The sequence below is a fragment of the Microtus ochrogaster genome, linkage group LG2 (assembly GCF_000317375.1).
Source record: "Microtus ochrogaster isolate Prairie Vole_2 linkage group LG2, MicOch1.0, whole genome shotgun sequence".
Taxonomy (NCBI): Eukaryota; Metazoa; Chordata; class Mammalia; order Rodentia; family Cricetidae; genus Microtus; species Microtus ochrogaster.
In genome coordinates, this window is record NC_022028.1 from 44,469,156 (window position 1) to 44,493,197 (window position 24,042).

The following is a 24,042-nucleotide window of genomic DNA, read 5'->3' on the forward strand; positions in this document are numbered from 1 at the left end:
ACTGGAATTATCTAGCATGCAAATTCAAATTCTAGGACAGGCTCAAAAGCCACAGAGAAACCCTGTCTCGAAAAAAAAAAAAAAAAAAAAAAACCACATAGCCACAATACAATGAAAATGCACTATTGCATTTGAAAATTTAAAATGATCATCAAAAATACATAATGAAAATGACAAGGTAACAGTTCATCCCACACAAAGCATCTAATCAAATGACCATGGTGGTTTATCCCTGGAGCAAAGTGAAATATAGGCTCCCAAATTCCCATATAAGCTATTCCAGAGGCAGTGAACTCACAAAGGCTATTCAATTTGGAAAAATGCAGTTTGAAGATAGAAATGAGAAGCACTACACTCCCATGAGATGGCCAATATGAAAGATAAGCAGCCTCAGGTACTTGCAAGAGTAGGAGTCTGCTGGGATTTTCAGGCTCCTTCTGTTCTGTAGAACTACTTTCAAAAACTCTTCGGTATTATATTGGGAATTTAAATTGGTCGATATTCTCTAATCTGGAAATTATCATCAGGAAATGTGAGGTCGCTAGGGATCATGATGAACTGAAAACACCAGTTTACCCTTGACCACATCAGGACCCCCAAAACCAAATGACCATCATCAATGCGATGCAGAACCACATGTCTCAGCACCAAAAAAGCACAAACAATCCTCCTCTATCCTTCTTTAAGAAAATAGCTCAGTATAGCCAATGAAATACTAATAATGTCAACCCTTCCACATACACACAAACACCACTGTAGGGTGCTAGTGTTAGTATACTTAAAATAGACAAAAGTAGTTTATCCTTACTGAATCCAAAGAAGGGTGACTTAAGGAAAGGCAAAATGACAAAGATAAAAGGACACAGTGTTGACCTCTGACCTCCACATGAGTAACTGTGTGCACACATGTCACAGAGAGGTTGAAAGGATGAGGGAGAAAAAGAGAGAGTATAAATATATAAATCATAATAAAAGGACCTATCTCTGAAGTTTTATGTGGATAATTTTATTGTCTATTTGAAAATAATTAGTTACAATCTTTTATACCTCGTGTCTTACACAATAAATACAAATACATGAATTATGAGACTGTCTCTATGGAATGACAGTAGCATCAGCATAGATCTCTGGGTTGCATGTAGGGACATAATGACAAGTCAAGTGAGAGAATAAACACACACACACACACACATACATACATACACACAAGCCACCAGCATGCAAGAAGACTCAAAACAATATCCTTCTACTTGCGAGTATTTAAAGTTTTTGGAATGGCTCAAGAAGTAAACCTTAAACACAGTAGAAAATGAGCTTTATTGAAATACAATTTGAAACATAAATTAAGGGGCAGAATTCAAAATACTGCGAGAAGATTATTGCTGTTTTCTTTTAAGCTGAAATGTTTGGTATTATGTCAGAGACAAGAATAGGAAGTGTCTAGAACTTTTAAATATCAAAAATCTTCTAAGAACTCCAGTTTTTAAAATATACTTTGCCGGCACATTTTTCTCAACATGAGCATGTTAAATGCATTCCATGCCACCACGATCTGACTTCTTTGTCTTCATGTTTGCTACCCACATTCACAGATTTCTTCAAAGCCAGGCAGTGGTAGCGCACGCCTTTAATCCCAGCATTCGAGAGGCAAAGGCAGATAGATCTCTGTGAATTCAAGGCCAACCTGGTCTACACAGTGAGTTCCAGGACAGCTAGAACTGTTAAACAGAGAAACTCTGTCTCAAAAAAACAAGCAAACAAAAACAACAACACATTTTATTCTAAATAGAACCAAATTGGCCATGCCATTCCCATTTTCATTTAGTTTATTCTTTCCTCATAATATTCATATATATTCATAACTCAAATGTGAATTATTATGGGGAATTTGTCAGTGCTAAATATTTATAGATATGATTTCAGTTTGATCTTTATTACTATCATAGACATTTGAATTTTGTAGATGAGAGAACAAATAAGCTAAAATAACAATTGCACACCTTGTTCACAAACCCTGTCTAGCTCAATGCAAATCGGTGCTGTGAAATCTGTTTCTTGAAGAGCCCATCTGCCCTGTTTTGAGTTTGACTCTTGTTTCATCTGACCTCTGATGACCATGAACATCTCACATAGTGAAATGTTCTGGGATAATAGACAATTATCTGTTCAAACGCATGCATTGGTCCTTCAAAGCCTTTTAACGAAGGCTTCTGTTTGCTGGAACCCTCCCTCTTCCAACCAAGGCTGAAGTCAATTCTGGATCCAAAACCTGTACTTACCCTGACAGCTTCCATCTGAAAACACTTGTCTGTGAGACGTGAAGCATATGAGATTGAAGGCTTCATTGAGAGTCAAGTTGCTGGCAAAGCAGTTACTGTTGACCTCTATTTTTCCTTTTGAAACCATTTTATGGAATCAGTAGCCCCATATAACACTTAAACGACCAATAGCTTCTTAAACTCCTGTGATCAGGAAACAGCAATGTTTGTTTCCAATCAAAACGTTAAGAAGCATTGATCTCAGAAACTATCGCCAGTCTAGAATGAGATATTCTGCATTGATAAAATAACCCATCATGACAAATTTTTACATGGCCGGTCTGTGCACTAGGAATCCTCTAGAATTTGAATATATACTGCAGATTGAGGGCCCTTTGTGTAGATTGAGGTGTAATATACTGAAGGAAACAGCATGCAATGACCCTACGCTGTCAAGGTCATAAAGAGATAGAATAGAAACAACCGCAGTTGGAATGGTTGTCATTTATCAGGGTTTTAACTTGGCTCTTAAATTTATGCAAAGCATGTGGTGCCTCTTTCTTATGTACTCCTGACCATGCTGCCTTCATTTCGTTGTTGCTGCCACTGAGACTGGCATTCCTGTCGGCTTGATGAGCATCTCATTTTGATTCCTTCAATCAGAGGTGTTTGAGTTTCTCCAGTTTCAGCTGTAATGGAAATTTTAGCATGTCTGAGCATAGAAATTATGGAGGTTAGGGGACTTCATCTTATGTAAACTAAAATCATAAGCTTTTACTTTGCTACAGAGTATTTTCAGTGCATGAGCTGTTTTAGGTGAGATTAAATCAGGGGTTTGGGATGGAGAGGATGTACAAGTCAAATGTACAACCCATATTAGGGCTCTTTGCCCAACGTCTGAATCCAGTGGACTCGAACTTTGAATATCTGAGGAAGATGTACATTCTTTAGAGCTTTAATTCGGATCTTGGAATTGTAATAAAATTAGTGATTGAGTAGAACATTATATAAACTTATTTCATAAAGGTATATACTTATCACATATGTACAGTATGAAGATGCAGAGGTTAAAAATCGAGTGGATATAAAGGGCATCCAACACAGCAGTCTATAATTTCAGTTCATAACATTCTGCTGAGTACCACAAATCATGAATCACCATGAGCTATACTTTCAAACTACACATTTTACTTCTCTCCCAGCAGTGAGTGCTTCGAGAAGGCATAGAAGTTACCAAAGACTTAATTCCAACAATCAGCTCCAAAACACAATTCAAAGGCACTTGAAAGCATAGGAATTTAAGATCCATTCCTCTTCCTGTAAAGTGACTGGAGAATTGCCTCTGTGTGCTTGGTCTGTTCTGAGAGCAGGTCTCCTGTTTCCTACGCTTGTTCTTTCTGCATAAATGACTGTAAAGGCACAGGGCCAAATTTCTGAGTAACTTAAACCCCCCTTAGTAGAAGATGTGCAGGAGGAATTGGGCATTCTTTGCAAATCTGTCAGACATTTCTCTAAGTGCTTGTAAGACTGTAGTCACGAGGAAAAAAAATCGTTTTCAGAAATCCAATTTCTTTGAAGGATGATATTCAAACCTCCAGCATCTGAAAAATACAAAACTTTACACAATAACACAATTGAAAATTTCACAGAACCACTTTTTTTCCTTCCGAGGCATTTCAGTATTTTGTCACTGCGTTCAGAGGTGTATCTCCTGGTTCCTGAACAGGAACCCTTCACAGTTAGTAAAGGGCATCCTAAGATCATCCCTGTCAAGGTTGGTCCCTCGAATAGACAACATTTTCTGAACTAAGGCTGTGATGTTGGGGATGGTATTCAATGCAGGTATTTCAGTTCTAAAAGGTGGGTCAATGACAGCTTATGTGGCTCATGGAATAGCAGTCCAGGGAGGAAGTGCGTGGGGCACTGTCAGCAGGAAGAAACATTTACAGTGAAGAGGATTAAGCATAGGCTGTTCTTAAAAACAAAGTAAAAGTAAACAGAAATGCAGGGTTCCGAAGAGCCATATCTACAAAGTGAGGCCTCAAAAGGACTGCTGTCCCAGTACACACAATTTTTCTTTTTCAATATTAAATCAGGACTATTTCGTGAATAAGAACGGATGGCAGAATATCGTCTTGCATTTACTCATTAGACTTTCACTATGTTCTAAAGCATTATTTCCATTATGTCATCTATCACCTCCCGTGTCCATATTCGCCCTCCCATGGGAAAGTCTGTCACCTCACATAGGACTATTTGATGACCTTTGGTGACATCATGTGCAACCTCTTGTGGGACCGTCTGCCATCTCCTGTAGGACGTCTACCACATTTTGTGAGACCATCCACTACCTCCAATGGCACCATCTTCTATCTCTTGTATGACCATCTGTTATCTCCCTTGATGCCATCTGATGCCTTTCATGTCTGTATGCCACTTCTCAGGGTACTCTGCCACCTCATATGGGACTATCTCTTATCTCCCATTCGACCCTCTGCCATCAGCTCCCATGCGACCATCTGCCATATCCCAAGGGACCATCTACCACCTCCCCATGTGACCATCTGCCTATTCCCATAGGCTCACCTGGCACTTTTCAAGGGGTCATCTTTCACCTGCCATTGCACCATCTGTCACCCCCCATGGATGCAACTGCCACCTCTGTAGGGATCATCTCAGAGTTCTCATGGACTCATCTGCTATCACCAATGGACTCACTATAATATTTCTTCCTTGACCCAGGGGTGGTTTAGTAGTTGACTGTTCAATTTCCATGAGTTCGTAGGCTTTCTGGGGTTAGAATTGTTGTTAAATTCTAACTTGCTTCCATGGTGATCCAATACTACACAGGTGGTTACTACAATTTCTTTAAATCTATGGATGTTTGCTTTGTTACAAATTATGTGATCAATTTTTGAGAAGGTTCCATGTGGTGCTGAGACGAAGGTATATTCTTTTCTGTTTGGGTGGAATGTTCTATAGATATCTGTTAAGTCCATTTGTTTCATTACATTCTGATAATTCTCTTATTTTTCTGTCTGGTTGACGTGTCCATTGGTGAGAGCAGAGTGTTGAAATCTCCTACGATTAGAGTGTGGGGTTTGATGTATGCTTTGAGTTCTAGTAATGTTTCTTTTACATAAGTGGGTGCTTTTATATTAGGGCCATAGACATTCAGGATAGAGACTTCCTCCTGATGAATTGTTCCTGTTATTAGTATAAAGTGTCCATCTCCATCTCTTCTGATTGATTTTAGTTTGAAATCAATCTTGTTAGATATTAGTATAGCCACACCCGCTTGTTTCTTTGCTCCATTTGATTGGAAAACCTTTTCCCATCCCTTTGCTCTGAGGTAGTATCTGTCTTTGAGTTTGAGGTGTGTTTCTTGTAAACAGCAGAATGTTGGATCCTGATTTCATATCCATTCTCTTAACCTGTGCCTTTTTATAGGTGAATTGAGTCCATTGATATTAAGTGATATTAGTGACCAGTTGTTAACTCTGGTTATTTTTTTGGTGGTAGAGTTTGTGTGTTTCCCTTCTTTGAGTTGTGCTGGTGGAGGGTTGTCAGATGCTTGTGTTTTTATGGGTGTTGTTGGCCAGTAGGTGCTACAGTTGTGGCAGTAAGGCATGTCCTAGATCATTACGTTAATTACCTGAGACTTAGAATTACTAACCAATTTAGTTAATTACTTAAGAGCAGTACACCCGCATCCAGAGAAGGTTTGAGTTGAACAGAATTATCAAGGAACCCAGAGTTTGCAGACAATTGCAAGCCATGAGGTTACTGGCCAGAGTTTGGGCCAGGCATTCACATATCTAAACTGGGAGTGGAAAGCAATCTTGTGTTCCAGATGCAGGGTTAGAACCCTTGCTCCAAGAGTCAGAGCTTGACCTGATCAGAACAAGCCCGGCAGAAGCCAGAGAAGCCACAGAGGAGTTGCAGCAGAAAGCCACAGGTGGCAGTTACTCAGGTGGGACCAAGCCTTATAGGTGTGGATCTGTGAGAATTACCAAGTTGCTGTCGTGGGCCAGCTGAGCCAAACATACACTGCTGCACACCAGAGGGGTAGTTCATTTGTGGAGGGGCAATTCAGCTGCGGAGGGGAGGGAGAAGGCCACAGGAGGGCATTTGGGCAGAGTCTGGGAGTGGCATGGATTCAGGCCCCACGTTGGGCACCAATTTGTTGACATATGAAAAAGTTCCACAATAACCTGGAATGGAGTATAACAAAGGTTTATTTGTTTGGGAATGAACTCACAGAAAAGGGTAGCAATCTGCAGTCCTCTGTGTACACTAGGAACTGGAACTGAATCCAGCAGCCAAGTGGCCCACATAAATTTTTCATCTGCATTTACAGTACATGAGACCATGCCCAAAGCAGACCAATATCTGAAAGGCTATTGGCTGAAGAAGTATCCACATCAAATCTGTCATCTCCTACTGGAAAATCCTCTACCTCTCATGGGAACATCTATCACCTCTTATGACCACATCCTACCTTCAATGGAATATCTGTTCCTTCCAAAGGACTGCCTGTTTTCATTTCCTGCTTAGAGGGGCATATTTCACCCTTGAACATTTTGAATAAATAATCTGATACTTTTTATAGATCTTCATCGACTTATAATTTTACTCAAATTCAATGAGAGTAGCATTTAAGTCCCTAAGAAAGTATTGGCATTCATACAGAAACTGGGGCATTAAACCTGATACATAATACACTTTAAAAGTTAATTCTGTTAGCAGAAACTAAGAACGTTATTTGATATCTCGGAGGTTCTTGTAGCAAATAATTCAGAGATTCCCTATAGCTTAAAATGTTGATGTCAAAGACTCGTTTAACTTTTTCTCCCCTGATATGGGCACTAAGTAGAGCATGTTAAAGTCACGGTAAAGTGGGACTATTTCCTGGCCAACCACTTTCTTTGTGCCTCTGTGACCTTTCTTTTCCCATAACTTGGCCACAGTTGTTGTCATCTTTCTTGGAGCCTGCCACTCACTGTAGTGCTGTCTATTGGGTTCTTCCTACCTGGTCTTTTGTTGCCATCCCAGATAATCCATTTGCATCATTGGACAGCTCATCTGTGTTCCAACCTCCATCTAGATGAGAAAAACTTTGAAGGAAGCTAGGGTCATAGCTGTATGGCTGTCTGCTTTGAGTCTTACACAATTGTGCAAGTAATCTTGTTTGGGGTTTGGAAATAGGGGACATTATTTGTCGTCAATATTTAACAAGCTGAAGCAAGTTTATAAGCCTGTGAAACACATACTGGATATGACTCACTCACCTCTTTGAAGTATCTTTTTCCTATTTGCCTCTTTATGTAAAGTCTGGCATGTTATTAAAGAAAGGAATCTAAGGAATGATTTTACATAGAAAATAATATCCAAAGTATGTGGCATTCAAGCAGTGATAATTATGAAGGGTTTTTGGTTTGATTTGTTTGTTTGTTTGTTTTTGTTTGTTGAGACTAACAATTTCTGTGAGCACTTTATGTAATATTTAAGCTCTTTTGCTTTGTTGTTTGATTTAGTTACTAAATCCAAAAGAGACTGTTTGGTGTATGAAATGAATGACATATTTTTACAAAATTTTCTGTATTAACCATTGTAATATCCTTCAGCTCATACACTTTTAAAATGACTAATTTTATGTCTGTTTATTGTAATCTATGTGTGTCTATTATTTATTCCATATTCTCTAACATCTATAATTCTAATTTAAAATTTTTACTTAACATTAACCTATTAGATATTGGTCTATCTACCATCCACTTATCTTTCATATATATAAATTACTCACAACTAAAATATCAGATATTCTTATTTTATCATTTTGTAGCTTGAGTATACTTATTTAGGAAAACTTCTAATGTTATTTCAAGGAAATATTGAGTTTTGCAATGTTATGGAGAATACAGGTGTCCATCTAGAACATCTAAAACCACTAGTTCCTCCATGGCCATTAGAATTTTTAAGGAGTTTAAGGTCCCTTCATGAATTAATACGATTTTAACGTCTTTATTACTTTTGTTGTCATCAATGACCAGAACCCATCTCAGAACTCTCCTAGCAGCCAATCAAGATGTGAGCTTCGGTCTTGTGTCCTGTGTGCCGACAGTTCACTCATGCCTTGTTAGATTTTTGTTGTGCACATCTGTTATTTCTTGAGATTGTTTTCCAGAGTTGCTTGAGTGATGCTGTCCTTGACATGGAAGTTCTCTTGGGTTTTGAGCTGTTAGGAAACATTAATTGAGGTGAAGGTATCTCCGCATCTTCACTAAGCAGCAGCTCTCATTTTCCTCATCAGGATTTCAAAATTTCAGATGCAGAGAAAGTACTGAAACACACTCACTGCCACACCCTGTCATTTTGAGTAGAATCTCTGTTTCCTCCACAGGGAGCACTGTGCACATAACAAGGTATTTACTTGAGTGTCTACATCTATTCAAGTTTGGATTCAAAAAATTGTTTTTTGTGTTGAAAGTCAACTTCTAAGATAATGATTGAAAGTTGCAAAGCATTTCATATCAATCAACATATCATTGGGCAGAGTTTGAATTGCTCTTTGCTAATGACTGTATTGCAGGCTCAGGATTATCCTGGTGGCTATCAGGATCATCCCAACACTTCAGAGTGCAACTGTGCAACAGACAGGAAGGATGACTTATCCCACTATTGAAAAGGTCTCTGTCCCCTAAAGATTAATTCATCACAAATGTTTCTTCACTTTAGTTACACACTTCACATTTATCATCATCTTTTAGGCAATGTCTTTCTTAGGCAAATAATTTTCTATTTTTCAATTTAATTGAGAAAATTCATGAAATAAACTTCGTCATGTTAATTCTCTGCAAGGATGCAGCTCCCTTCTCTTCACAGCCCCAACAGAACTTTCATATCCCCAACTTCCACCAGCTGTGAACCTTTTTTCTCTGCATACAACAAGCTGTGGATGAGTGATTGCCAGGCTGAAATACTGCTCTCACCAAGGAAGCCTACCTACTTCTGCTGTCTGAACTCAGCTTCCCTAGGTCAGTATCGCAGGCAGTAGATATGCTCAGCACAGGTACCACATGCACTCATGGCCCTAACTCTCAAACCTGCAACATTCACTTGAATCTTATATAGTAACAATGAAGTCTCTAGGCATTCCATTTTCCTGAACGTCTTCAGCCCAGGTTATTGCTTTGACTTATCCATTTAAGTGATATTTCTTAGAGCTCCCAGTGATTTTTTTTTTTTTTTGCTTTGACAGGTTCATAGTGGTGAATTCCCTGTTCCTCTTACACTTTGGCTATCAGAAGCTGCTATATCAGAATCTCTGCTTCAAAGACTTCCCTTGACTTTAGCCACTCCTCTTCTCTACTTTTCAGTCTTTAAGCTGGGTTTACTTTGTGATTTCTGAACATTTACAGATCCTGTGTAGGCCTCATTTCTACTCACTTAGCTCCATCCGCTCTGTTTATTTTATGGATGACAACTTTCGTATCCTCTCCTTCGTTCAGGAGTTCATGTGCATCTGCATTTCAGTGACTTAATAACTCTTACAGTCTTCAATGTCCCAAACCAGAGCTTTGTTTTTCCTTCAGAGCTGCGTCTTTTTCATCATAACACTACGTGTAGTGACACCTTCATTCTCCCAGGCTGCTGTATCAGACATATCCCCTTTTAGTGGATGTTTTTCCCTGCCTATTGACCTACATGGATGCCATGTCTCCATCGCAAATTCCACATTCCCAACTAAGCCCCTTCAGAAATACATCCCTCTGCCCCAGGTATGGACTTTTTATGCTACCGTTGGTTTATTTGTGTTCCAGCTCAAATGACATTTTCTCAGCTTTTCTTGAATGTAAAACACAATGCAGGAATCCTTTTTTTTTTACTTTAACCCTTTTATCATCACATCATTCATCATAATAATGAGAGTTAATAATATCAACTTTACATTTGTATTTTTGTATTTTCTCACAAAAGCGCAAACATCACAAAGGCCTTTGTAACTAATATGTTTAAAATAAAGCAAGATGCTATCTAAAATTTCTCGATAATTATATTTAATGTCATGTATATGAGATATGATCAGATGTACCTAAACATAGGTATTCAAGCACAGATATGTCTTCAGAAATTGTGCCTGGTCACTGACTATAGGGAAAGTGCCCTCCACTAAAGCCAGGCTTTTTCGCCTAACAGTCTGAAGTGCTACAGTCTGTTCATGTCAGTTTTCGTATGGGCTTCCCTTTATTCTCGTTTACTTTGCACAACCTGCCTCATACTGTTTCCATTTAAGAGAAAAAGATAACTTATCATCAGTATCCTTAGAGGAAATCAAACAAAAAAAAAAAGCTAAGTCTTTTCAAAACCAGGCAAAATCTCAAAGGACACTTATTCCCTTAATAATTGCTCGTTTTTCATATTGGATGAAATGTATCTTGGAAATTTATAGATGTATCAATATAGCACATACTCAGACACATAGAGATTGGTTAGAAATATATTTTCCATCTCCAGTGTGTGCAACAATCACAGAACCAAAGCTGTTACCAACATTAATTAGTTCATGATATTAGAAAGCGACTGTTTCTTTAACATTGTAGAGAAATGATATTTGAGAAATCAGTTTAGTTTATAACAGTATTTGACTTCCTTGCAAGAGCATAATAAAATTTTTCCTTATCAGGCTGTTTCCATTCCCCTTTTACTAGTTACTTTGTTTATTTGTATTATTTCATAAACCAATTGCTATTGCCAGACACTTACTCCATTATAATTACTGTAGCTTAAGAATGCTCTACTCAGAATAAGATTACAAGTAAATTACAGGCATGAGTCACACTTAAAGTGGCTTAATATGACAATTGGATGACATTCACCAGGTCTGTACTACTTGGCGGGCACAAGATAGTACATGATACAATTTTAGTCTTAGCTCCAAGGATTAAAATTCTTCTGCGTCTCGTGTGATTCTGGGAAAAGCGGCTTTTTGAGGCTAACCCCTGCCAACAGTATTTCCCACTTTAATTAGCAGTGCCTTGTGGATCTGAGTGCATTTGCCAGATGCTGTGCTTGTCCACATTCGTATAAATCTGCTTTCAATAGCATTAAATACAAATTCTACTCTTTAATGCACTAATCTCTAAGGGAAAATTCTGAGTTTATGCCAGCAAAGTATTATCTATTTCCACTATTATGCATGTTTTATTTTATAGTAGATGGTTTTAAAAATAACAAGAAAAATATACAACAGGTAAGAAAATGCTTTGAGAAAGAGCTTCTATGCCATCGGGTTTCATTTTTCTATATTTTATATATTAGTATTTTTCCCTCCCATATTTAGATATAGTTACCTTTAAAATGGTGCACTTTCTCTAAATACCACACCATACTTGTTATGATCACAGACATTATAACCCTGAATGTATGTAGGTGGAGGCTGCCACCCATACCTGAAATAATCACATAGAAACTATATTAATTAAAACACTGCTTGGCCAATTAGCTGATATTTCTTATTAACTAAGTCTTACATCTTGAATTAACCCATTTCTATTATTTTGTAATTTACCATGAGATTCGTGGTTTACCAGTAAGGTTTCGGCTGGGGGCTCATATCTTTCTCCTTCAGCAGCTACATGGTGTGTCCCTGACTCCACCTACTTTCTCCCAGCATCCCCTAGCTCTATTCAGCTCTGTCATAGGCCAAAGTAGCTTTATTCATTAACTAATAACAGCATATAGGCAGAAGGACTTCCCACATCAAACATGTCTATGGCAACCATGATATTCACCTGGGAACACTTCTTTATAATTAGGTTTAGGGAAAATTCAGAAATACCTACAGAAATAAAGTATTGTACAAGTATTCTCTCTTCCTTCTATTTGTGTCTGTAAGACCAGTGTGTATACTTTTAGTATGTAAGGACTCTCATGGGAAGTTATGTCAATCTCAGTGTTTCTCAAAAGACAAGCAGCTATTTTTACCAAGAGCTGGTTTAAAGGATTGTTGAGAATCCTCTTTAAACCTCAAAAGCATAGAAAAGGCATGGATAAACACACTTCAGTAGCAGAGGAGCCTGGAAGTTTTGTAGCATGTTTAAACATGCCCTCAGGGTTGCAAAATTAGATAACGCTTGGGGCAAAAGAAGCAACCAGAATGGCGAGAACTGCCGGATGTGCATTCTGGATTTATACTTGGGCTTTTGGTACACACAGAATGAATTCCTGAATAAATTCATATTTTATGATATTTATATTTTGTCTAGTAAGTATGTGGCAGTTCTGACAACTACTTTTTTGAGAAAATAATGACTAGATGTATCATTGAAATTTGCACCTATCCCATCCTAGGTTCATATGTTATCTTTACAGATAGCCTGCATATTACAGACATAGAAATTCTACCTCCTCCATCCTGGGGTTTCAGCATATCATCATTAAGATGGTGCACTCCTTACAGACTTAAGATTTTCCCACACAAAAGTATACTAAAACCTATTTAGACCGTGTGTGCTTATGAAAACAGGTTTTAGAGAACACGATGATAATGATACTGGGATTCTGAATATAGAGAGAGCTGATATCAAACTGGCTGAATGCCACATGGCAGGCCAAAAGATGAAAGGTTTCACATTGGCACCAAGATCAGACCAATGCAAGCAGCTCTTTGGTCAGCATTGCCCGTTGTGCCTAAGGAGGAAGCAGGAGGATGGGCATGGTCTGTGAAAGATGTGCACACATGGGATATTTGGACTAGATTAATCCAATGAAAGAGGGCTAGAGAGATGGCTCAGTGGTTAAGAGCATTGCCTGCTCTTCCAATGGTCCTAAGTTTAATTCCCAGCAACCACATGGTGGCTCACAACCATGTTATGAGGCCTGGTGCCCTCTTGAGGAAGAGACCTGGTCAGTCATCCCCATCAACTTAGACCATAAAACTGAATATGGACAAGTTCAACAGAACCTCCATCTATGGGCTGCCCATGCATGCTTCAGCAGGACATAAATTTCATATCATTTTTCAATGTAATGAAACTTAAGTAAAAATAACTCAATTACAACTATGAGAATTAGCTATTTATATAATGGATGCTTGTTCTATATTTTTAATGAAAGATAAAATAAAAAACCATGGTTTGTAAATCCTAGGACAAAGTTAGTATTAGTTGAAATTCAGGAACTTCCTGTTCTTAGATTTTTCTCAGTGTCTCCCTAAACTTCCAATCAACACAAGTAAATATCAGACCACATGTAGTGAAGAATACATGGAGCTATGGGACTATTCTTGCTCAGTAGTTAAAGTGCTTACCCCAGAAACCTGAAGACCAGAGTTGAGATCCCTGAGATCCATGCACGAGCTAGGCAAAATGCTGGAGGCCTGCCTGTTATTCCTGGCTTGGAAAGTGGAGATGATGGATCCCCAAGCCTGACGGCTATCAAGCCTCGTCAATTAGCAAGCTCTGGGTTTGATAGAGAGATCTGCCTCAGGGAGTAAAGGGAAATAATCATTGAGGATGGTGACAATATCAGCTTTGAAGTTCCACGTGCATGTACACACATGCACAAACATGTTTACACACACAAATATTTACATATACACATGTATACCACATTTGCACAGGAAAATGGAAAAAGGATTCTAAAAATGCAACCCAATACATACTAGCATCACAATTACCTCCAAATTTTCTTGTTCTTTAAACTCTTGGGTTTACAAAGTGACACCAGACTTTACTGTGGAGACTTGTGGTGGCGGCTGGTTGGGTAAGGACAAGAGGCTGCGATGCTTTATCAGTTCTTCCCTTCAGCGAATCATAATCCTCATTAAAACTGGGACTCCAAACTCATTCCTAAGATCTGAATCCATCTTTACCGGAGGGCCTCGTGGTAATGACATCCACATCTTAAGGCTTCCCAGAAGCCCTTTGCATCCACATATAATGGCTGGCTCTGATTTAATCGCATCTCAGAAAGTAGACATGGAAGTTTCTGGCCATTAATTTGCATGAAGTTAGTACTTTTTAATGGTTTAGTTCTAAGGGAAATATCTTGCTGACTCATGAAAACTTGTGGATTTTTTTTTCATAGTTTTGGAAGTTAGGCAGCATACTTTAAGAGTAGTCATTAAATGTTGAACCTCTGAACTTCAGCAATGAATCTCTAGGAAAAGCACTCTTTATACAGGTGATCAGAGCTAATTAATTGGTAAAAGACTATAATTCAAGCTTCCATTATGTTTTGTCTCAGTCTTTCATTTTTTTCTGAAAAAATTTCTCCTTAATATAAAGAATTCTTTTTGTCAATTTCCAATACTCTCACCATTTCAAATATATTAAATTAGTATTTGCATATTCTGGCTTATGTTACCTTATAAATTGGGAATCAATTTACCTAAAGACTCAGCGATACCACTCCTGGGCATATATCCAAAGGATACTCAATCATACTACAAGGACACTTGCTGAAAGAATCTTAAAATACAATATTATCACATTAGAAAGGTCTTAGAAATAACTGCATACTGACACTAAGAAGAAAATTGACATATTTTCATTGATTCCAAAATTAAATGGACCAATAAAATGTCATATTTTATGAAACCTAACTGAGAGTTAGTACTTTATACCTATTTTCCTGTTGTGTTCCAAGCTTTTTGTAATGAGTATAAGGATATTTCAATTTGTTCATAATAAATATGTATTGCAATGCAAGCAAATTGTATTTTATATGAAGTTTGCAGTATCCTCAGGTTTGTTCCAACAGTACATTATGAACATCTCTGAGGCAGCATCCTTTACTCAGTGTTACTGAAATAATTGATTATTTAAATTGCACACTTATGTATATGTGCATGTGCATACTACACATGTGTGTTCATGAGTCCGCCATAACACACACACAAACACACACACACACACACACACACACACACACAGAGAGAGAGAGAGAGAGAGAGAGAGAGAGAGAGAGAGAGAGAGAGAGAGAGAGACATGTAACCACAGAGAATCTGTTTCAGCTAATGGAAACAATAGATGATATCATGAAAGTGTAAATTTGGCTTTGGAAAATCATAGGTCATTAAGAGAACATCTACTTATAAAGAAGACCTGAGGCTCTGTAATAGCAGAATAAAATTCCCTTGCACACATATATTGTTTATGTCATGATTTCTCCACCAGTGAATAATGGACTGGTTTGGACACTTCATTATAAGTTAGGATCACATCCACACTCCTACTAAGGAAACTTTACCTATGTTTTCTTCATATTGCCACCCACTTTATTTTAGTTTTTGTGTATTATATTGTATAATTCCATGCATTAGACATAATTTAAATATTATTTCTTGTATCATGCAACCACAATATGTAATATAGATTTAATGTAGTTTGAATATAGAAATGGATTGAGGCTCTGTTTTTAATGCAAAAGATGTGTTTTTGAACACAACCTTGTATGTCCAAATAAAGTGTGGTGCTGTAGCAAATCTTATCTCTGAAAATACAGTGTTCTTGGTGGATTTTTAGGGCTTGTAGTAACTTTTACAGAAAGTTATTTCCCTAAGACAAATGATTCATCTTCCTAGAATTACAAGTAAAAATTGATCACTTCCTTTAGCATGGTTTTAAGATGACGTGTAAAGTAATTTCTTCAAAACAAAGCTTTTAAAGTTTTAAAAATGCTATGTTCATCTGGTTTCCTTTATCTGTTAGATGATTATTTTAGTTACCATAATTGAGATATTTCTACATGCGTCACAGTATATACAAAATATATACAACACCTTAGCATGGAAGTAAAAAAACAGTACTTATTGAAGAAAATCAGAAGTATAATTGACTTGGTAAACTTTAGTAAAAACTGAATTGTCTTAGTATTGATGGTACATGCTATGGCGTGTATTGTACTTTCTTCTTCACTGATTTTGATCATCAGATGAATGTGTTTAGTTCTGGGCAGAATTTTGAAACTTTAAAGTTATAAAATGTCACTCAAATGCAGTATGTTAAGGACCTCACCTAAAGTTTATAGAAAAACAGTGCACGGTGAAACATGAGTTATAAATTTGCACTTTTACTGAGACACCATTGTTTTGATCATTGGTTAACTTCCATGGAACACAAAATAGAAATCAAGTTCAGAAGGGATGTGGTATTTGATTCTATTCGATTAAAAAGGAGTAGTGTATAGGTTGGTCCCATTCATTCTGCTTATGTCACTTAGCAAACATGTTGAATACATATTTCCTATTTTATTCATGCTAAATAAATAACTTTTATAATGTATATATTTGCATTATAATAAACAAAGTCTTTCGATTATGTTTCCCATTTTTCAGTCTTTAGTTTATATTTATAATATATAAACAGGACACTTAAACATAATATTATGTTTATAATGTTATAAACATAAAATATATTATATATACTATATATAGCATTATCCAAATAGCTATTTCAATTAGTATTTACTAATATCATTGATGATAGGTTTGCCAGTAAAGTTTCTGGGTGTCTGTCTCCTCTGGCGGTTACATGGCATCTCCCTGACTCTGTCTACTTTCTCCTCTCTGTCTGCTTGGAATCCCCACCTGGCTTTATTTTGTCTGGTGATAGACCCAAGAGGCCCGAACACATTCACAGCATACAGAAAGGAATCCCACATCAGTATGCCTTCCCTTTTTCTTTCAACATCTCTTCCCCCATGGCTTGACTCACTGAGCCCTTCTGTTTCTTGTCCTTGGTAACATTTGGATCTGAAACACTGAATCCAAGAAGCTGAATTTTGATTTCCATTTGGCCACAATTTATAATGTTTTATTTTGTGTAGTTTGGTGTAGATAATTTTCTCAGTTTATAAGGAAATTTGGTACATTATCTTTCAGAAATATTTTCGATGTGTTAACTAACTTATGACTCTCAATACATCATTCTTTTCCTTTCTAACTTGCTGGGGCATTGGAAGGTAAAACATAGGAAATAAAATGCACCTAAATTCTACAGAAGGCAATGCAAAAAAAAATTGCTGTTTTTTTTTCTGTTTGTCTTGGCATAGTCAATATGATTTCCAATTACTATACTATAAGTAATTACCATTTTCATGATGGTTTTCCCTATTTAACTCCTTATGGTTCGGTTTCATTAAAAAAAAAAAAAACTCTTGTGAAAAATGAACCATCGATAAGCCATCCCAGAGAAATATACACTTGATTGTTGAATGACACTGGGAAGACCACATACTAAGTTACACTGATCAGAATTTCATTTAGCCCCTCCCCGTGTCTCAGGTTTCAAGTCAGCATGCTTTCAGTGTTGTTCAGGTATTGACTTTCCAACCATCTTGCTTGCCAATCTAAGTTCTGCTAATGAACTTCTGTACAAATTCATGTCTGCGAAGGGTTCCAGTGTGTTAGCCATGAGTGTTACTTGGTAATGGATGGTGTGACATAGGTAATTAACTATGAAGTCTTTAAAGTTTTTCTCAAGTGCCCTGACAGTTTTGTTTTCCTATAGCTGATAATGAACATGTCAAATGTGTTTTTCTGCTTCTTGTTATTGCAGATCAGCCTTGAGCGAAATTTGACAGAAGATGTTCCCACAGTGGGCTCTATGGAAGTGTTTACCCCATGGGATCATCATTGCCTCGCTCTTGGCCGTCAGCTGGGGCCAGTATGATGATGGTAAGTCTGCCTTTACTCTGATCTCTATAGTTAAACAAAGCATCTTCTTGGTAATGAATATTGATTTGTAGATATTTTCAAAGGTTAGGAGTTCTTTGTAGAAACTTAAGTGGATGAACTTACAAAAGTGACGGTAGATATGTTTGATGTTCTGTAAAGATTGCAGTGTGTAGAAAATCCAACATAAAACCTCCATTTGAATACTTACTAAGGGAGTGCTAACTTGCTTTGAAAAACATTAAATCCTACTAATGCCTTTGAATGTAGTCTTTAATAAAGCTAGCAATATGATGCACAGCCCATTCTTCCATGAGTCAAAAATCTGTACCGGATAATAAGAAATGTCATAAGTGGTTTGTGGGCTGGTGCCACCACTGCACATTGCTTTGTTAGATTCCTTGTGGATTTTGTTTGGGAAGAGAAAATGTCAAAGACTTGGTAATTGACTTCTTAAGCCATTCCATAATAGCAAATCATTTTATTAAACATGAATACGTCACCTTAAGAATCTCTCATAAGATTCATTACATTAGGTCTGCAGTGACCAAAATATGCTTGGGCTAGTGTCTCAGTCTAAGAGTGACCAGTTTTAAATACCATATGATGAGAATTAGAATATTCTTGTGAGATATACATGTGAATGCTATATCTATATATGATGCACACATGGGCAAATTTCCCCTTGGAATTTTACTACCAAAGAATATGTGTATTTCTTTAACTTCCTGTTGTTTTTATTGATGTTTATTCAGCATGGAGGAAAATAAGCCTTGTCTCAGCCTCTTCCTTTTGCACCTGCTACCTGGTTAGTCTCAGTAGCAACACAAGTAGTTTCACAAGTGTGAAATTCCTTTGTACTCCTGCCTAACTAAATTGACATGCCCAAAGATAAATGAGTTAGTTTGATACTTTTTAAATGTGTTCATGTTGTTCACAGATTAGGTTACCTTTGGTCCTCAGTATTTGCAGTGGTGACTATCTTTTGAGATTGAAGAACAAGTCATAATGTTTATTCATAAAATCAGAAGATTTATCCTGGAGTGGTCCCACTAATTAGCCCTCTGTTTATGTCAAGTACATCTAAATTAAATGTTCACACTTTTTCCTTTAGTGGAAAATTTAAATATCCAGTCTAAAAAAACTGAATTTTAAAAAGTAGTAATAAGTAAACAGCTGCCTGGAATTTCAAAAATACAATTTAAGAGACATTCAAGTATACTGAGGGAACACATTTTAATTGAGCTCTCAGTAACAAATCAGTGGGCCCATATTTATTTCATAAAACATTCTATTCTTATTCATATTTAACAGTGATATTGAGAAGACAAACCATTTCTCACGTTCTACATTCACAAAACATGCACTTTAGCAAGCTAATTTGTGTAATCAGATGAAGCCACCCATGTTTAAACCATAATGCTCTCAATGGATTTCATTCCTAAGCTCATTAGAACTCTTGCTCTTTTTTCAACAGCCTTGGGCAATCTCAACTATAAGATTGTGTGGCCACTGTCGGTTATTGTCTAGTTAAGGCCCAGAAGAACAGTGAAACATTGCAACTTTCTCTGCTGACCAATGACAAAGCTAATGCTTAAAGGTTTCAAGTTAGCTGTCTAGATCAGCCCCTGCAATCTTCCCAGCTCACTCCTAGATGTGGGTGAATCCGTTTTAGGAAGGGACCAACGTGGTGGCCTGGTGGTACCAGAAATAATGCAGGTCCCTGAGTTCTGCAGGTGTTTGACAATGCTTTGCAGAAAGTATCAGAGCTGAGTGTGTGCTTCAGTATCCCCTCTGGGGTCATGCTCCAGGGATATGGAGGCTGAGGGATCTAGTATGTCCTTCTATCCCCAATACCTCAGAGTTTTAAAATCTGAAAACACATAGGTTTTTTTGTTTGTTTGTTTCTAAAATATTTTCCTAGGAATCAAATTAATTTTTTCTACTCCAAGCTCATACTTTGAATACTTCATATTTTTTTCAACAGTGCAGTAACCAGCTCTTACTGTCAACATACATGCGGTGGAAAACAAAAATAAAAAGAGACAGAGTAGAAAATTGTGTTCTGATAAATAGAAGACTATCCGTTGTACTCGGGACATATTGTATCTGCTCACACGTGCCATTTCCACGATTCTGGAGAAGAGCCGGCCTGTTGCCAGTATTTAAGGAGTTCTTTCTACTCTGTTGAGTCAGGGAATTGAAAAGTCTGACTCAACGTTCTATCTGTATGATGCAATTAAAAACGATCATGAATGTAATGGTATCTTTGTGGTTCTGAGATCAGAAAAGCGGATATATTTGAATTATCACATCTTATTCTGATTTTAAAAACATATTTTTTATTGTAGTATAAATTGAAATAGAACAAAACTTGAATTGTAATCTTACTTGGCTCAGAGATTCAAGTATTGCATGATAGCCTGACCATTCTTAGCTGGATCTTTCTGGGCCAGTGTGTGTTTCTTACCACCAGTTCCCAAATCCTCTTAAGCTCTACAATTTGGTTTCTCTCACACTCTGGTAAAAATGCATTTGTAAAGCCTTCGGTGGCTCCCATGTTGGACAAATCCTGTAATTCTCTAGCATTTCAGTAAGTAGGGTTATTGATCCACTATACCAATGACTTTATTGCTCTCTGGGTTCTTTGCATTGACCTTTCCAAAGTGTCTGACTATTAACTTTCTGTGCCATTTTCTCAAAATACTCAACCTGTACCTCCTTTCCGATTTGGAAATCATCCCATTCTTGGGTATAATTCTCTAAAGAGTCATTTATCATAATCAACAACACAGATATCTTACAACTGAACAAGGTCCTGTCCTTGACCATTATTTTCTCTCCTACTTCCCTTACACTATGCATACAGATGCTTTCAACTCTTCCACTCTGCCTGACATGTTTTTAATTAACACTTGTTTGAGTCTCAAACTCTGGGAAACAAAAGCAATGCACCCCATGAAACCTAGCAGAATACGCATGAATAGCACGTAATTTACATAATAATAGAAGTGGGAATGGTGTGTATATTTTAGGGAAATAAAATCTGTTGAATTTGGAATGCAGTTAGTCACAAAATGATGCCTCATGCCTCATGGAATTAACATGAGTTCAAAAGACATAGAGCATTATATGAATTTAATGCATAATGTGTGTTATCAGTTCTTGGAAAAATAGGGGAGATACTGTATATGACAAAATTAGGAATATACAAGATTCTTTTGTTTGTACTATCAATCAAGATACTTAATGGTAGATTGAAAAACTAAGCAGAGTTTGGCATTTGATTATGAAGTTAGTGCATTGCTACAGGACAGAGGAGAACCTACAAACTAGAAGCAGATATGATACCAATGTCATAGACTGGCCTATACAGCAGAAAATTTTATTTTATTTTTTTTCCTGTTCTAGAGGGAATAATTATGCACAATCCGAGTATGGCATGGTTGGCTTTCTTTGAGACCTTCTCCCTTTGGCTTGCAGAAAACCATCCTCTTACACCTTCTCTACTGCCCATCCAGGAGTGTTACAATCTCTCTCCTTGGGTCTTAATTTCTCTGTTGTAATGCATTTATAAGAACAACTGTCAGGTGGGGTTAGGAGCCACTGTGAGAGTCTCTTCAGCCTCGGTCTCCTAGGAACAAAATCCAGTTTCACATGTGAGAACTAGTCTTAATTGACCTATTGACGTATCTGCAAAGAGATTCTCAATAAGGAATTGTCCAGACTGAGTTAGCTTGTCTTGACTGTGTTAATTTATGTATGAAGACTCAGCCTTAAAGTGAAAGCAATCATTTCTTGGTTTGAGGGCATGGACTGCGTGTGTACACGTGCGTGCGTGCGTGTGTACACGTGCGTGCGTGCGTGCGTGCGTGCGTGTGTGTGTGTGTGTGTGTGTAAATTGTAGTTACATATAGATTCATTTTCCTCAGTTCTTGACTGTGGTTGTGATGCAGCTAGCTACCTCAAGCTTCCAATTCCTTGACATCCTGGCAATGACAGACTGGAATTATTTATTAATTCAAATAAGCCCACTGCCCCTTAGTTTGATCTTTTATCTGCTTATTTTATCACAGCAACAGAAAAGAAACTGGGATACAGAACAATGCTGTAGAAGGAGATTTTAGTAAGTTTTTGTCAGGAGTCCAGCGCCACACCCCTTAAAATATTGGAGAGAGCTGTTATAGCTGTCTGTGCCTTAAGGCAGTGAGAAATGACCATGATTTAGATACAAAATCTCTGGGACTCCAGGAAGGACATGATCACAGAGCATAAAAACAGGAAGACAAAGTAGCTGAAGCTTCTCAGAAAAAAAAAGGGGGGGGAGCTAGAAGTGCAAAGAGAAGCGGGCATGAGGATGAGAAAAGGGCCAGAGGCATGCCTTAGGGCACCTTGGTAGGACAGGATGAGGAAAGGTTGCTTACACAATCTTCAGAGATGGTGCTTCAGTTTCCTCCCCAACATTCACCCCCTTTTGCCACCCCCTTTTCTAGAAATGCTTAGTCCTAGGTCCTTTGGTGAATAACTCAATAGACCTTGCTATGCCTTGAGTACAGGGTGTATATTGTTTGCCATTTAAATTGTGTGACCCTCTTCATATTTGTTGCTTAGTATGCCCTTTTCAAATAAATACATAAATGAAAACTCCAGATCTTTGTTTGTTTATATCTCACGTAATAAACAGTATTCTTGATAAATATCTAATTTTCTCAGGTGAACTACTTAAACATTGAGTTACTGGCAAGGATGTTAGACCCCTGTGGATAGTAAACGGTGGGCAGGAGTAATGGATTACAATTGGAACTTTACACAAGACCGTTTGCAGTTCTCAACTTTTTAACCATGGAAACAGCTTAAGAAGTCCATGCTTTGTAATTGGGTAAACTTGTAGCTGATGCTTCCATCTTCCCTAATAACTAATTCACTGGGCAAAGGTTCTCTTCTTCCTCCACTTGTTAAGATAGATCTGTGTCTGTGATGCCATTCCTAGGAAGATGCACACAAAACCTCTTTACACTAAATAAGAAATTAATCATAGACCAAATAAGGACAGCACTGAGGTCCCTATGAGGTGAACCACTGAGTTTCTTTTGGGTTATTTTGGGGACTGTGGCGAGGGATGCTTACAAAAATGGGAATGACTCAGAAGCAGCAACATCACTGAAACTTTCCTCTAGACTGGACAACAGCTTACAAAAGCAGGGACCCTGGAACTTGCTTTATGACTTGTAGCCAAGCCAGGAGAGAATTCTCTTCCAGGTCATTCTGCTGGTCTCTGGTACTGTCACGCAGCTTGGCTCATATGAGTCCCTTAAACAATTCTTTTGCTTATATAATCTTGGAGAAGAGGAGTCTTAGAAGATCTGATTCATTTCAGGGGTTGCTTTGGAGCTGTTTCCTTCCTGAGTCTTACCAAGCAGGAATTACTTTAGAACTCTTAATGAGCTTCTTTGGAGGATGAAATGGTTCACCTCCCTCTCTTCCTGAGCCTGAAACCCTATCACTCTTTTAACTGGGAGAGTCACAGTGCTGGTTCCTGGAGTCTGTGACCCAGTCCATGATGCTAAACCCTCTCTCTCTGCTTGAGTACAGACAGATGCTCAGTGAAGCTTAATGTCGTTAAATGTCTTTATTGTATAATCGGAATACTTCTGAGAGCTACCAGACTAGACTTAAAACACTGCTAACATAGTCATCAGTGTTTTAAATTTTGATTATTGAGTCTGCTCTATAACCACAATGCAATTCTGATATTTCATAGGAGAATATAATGTGAGACACGAATTAGTAAAAAGTTGCCTCATCCTCATTCCAGTACAGAAAACATTTCTGTTTATTATGTGTATAGCCGCTCTCTGATATATGTTGTTAGCATATTCTGGGTTATTTGTTGAACCCAAGCACCTTAGCATGTTTCATTCTATCCATCCATTGTGTATTTATATGATACATATAACCTTCATAGTTCATAGTTATATAACATTTAATTTGTACAAGGTTCTGCAGATTCTTGTAAATGTTTTTATGTGGCCTCTACGAGTCAAATCCTCTTATAGATGCTACAGATCCAGCAGACAACAAAAGATCTCTCTCTCTCTCTCTCTC

The 24,042-nt window shown here is 37.6% G+C and overlaps 1 protein-coding gene across 1 annotated transcript in view; it reads left to right on the top strand.

The window, feature by feature from the left end:
- Nucleotides 1–24,042, top strand: part of Pcdh15 (protocadherin related 15) — a 1,155,509-nt gene that overhangs the window by 656,525 nt on the left and 474,942 nt on the right. The window contains exon 4 of the mRNA XM_026785470.1: nt 17,822–17,940. Within this exon, the coding sequence (XP_026641271.1) occupies nt 17,850–17,940 (91 nt within the window). The 5' untranslated portion in view covers nt 17,822–17,849. The remainder of the gene's footprint in view (nt 1–17,821; nt 17,941–24,042) is intronic.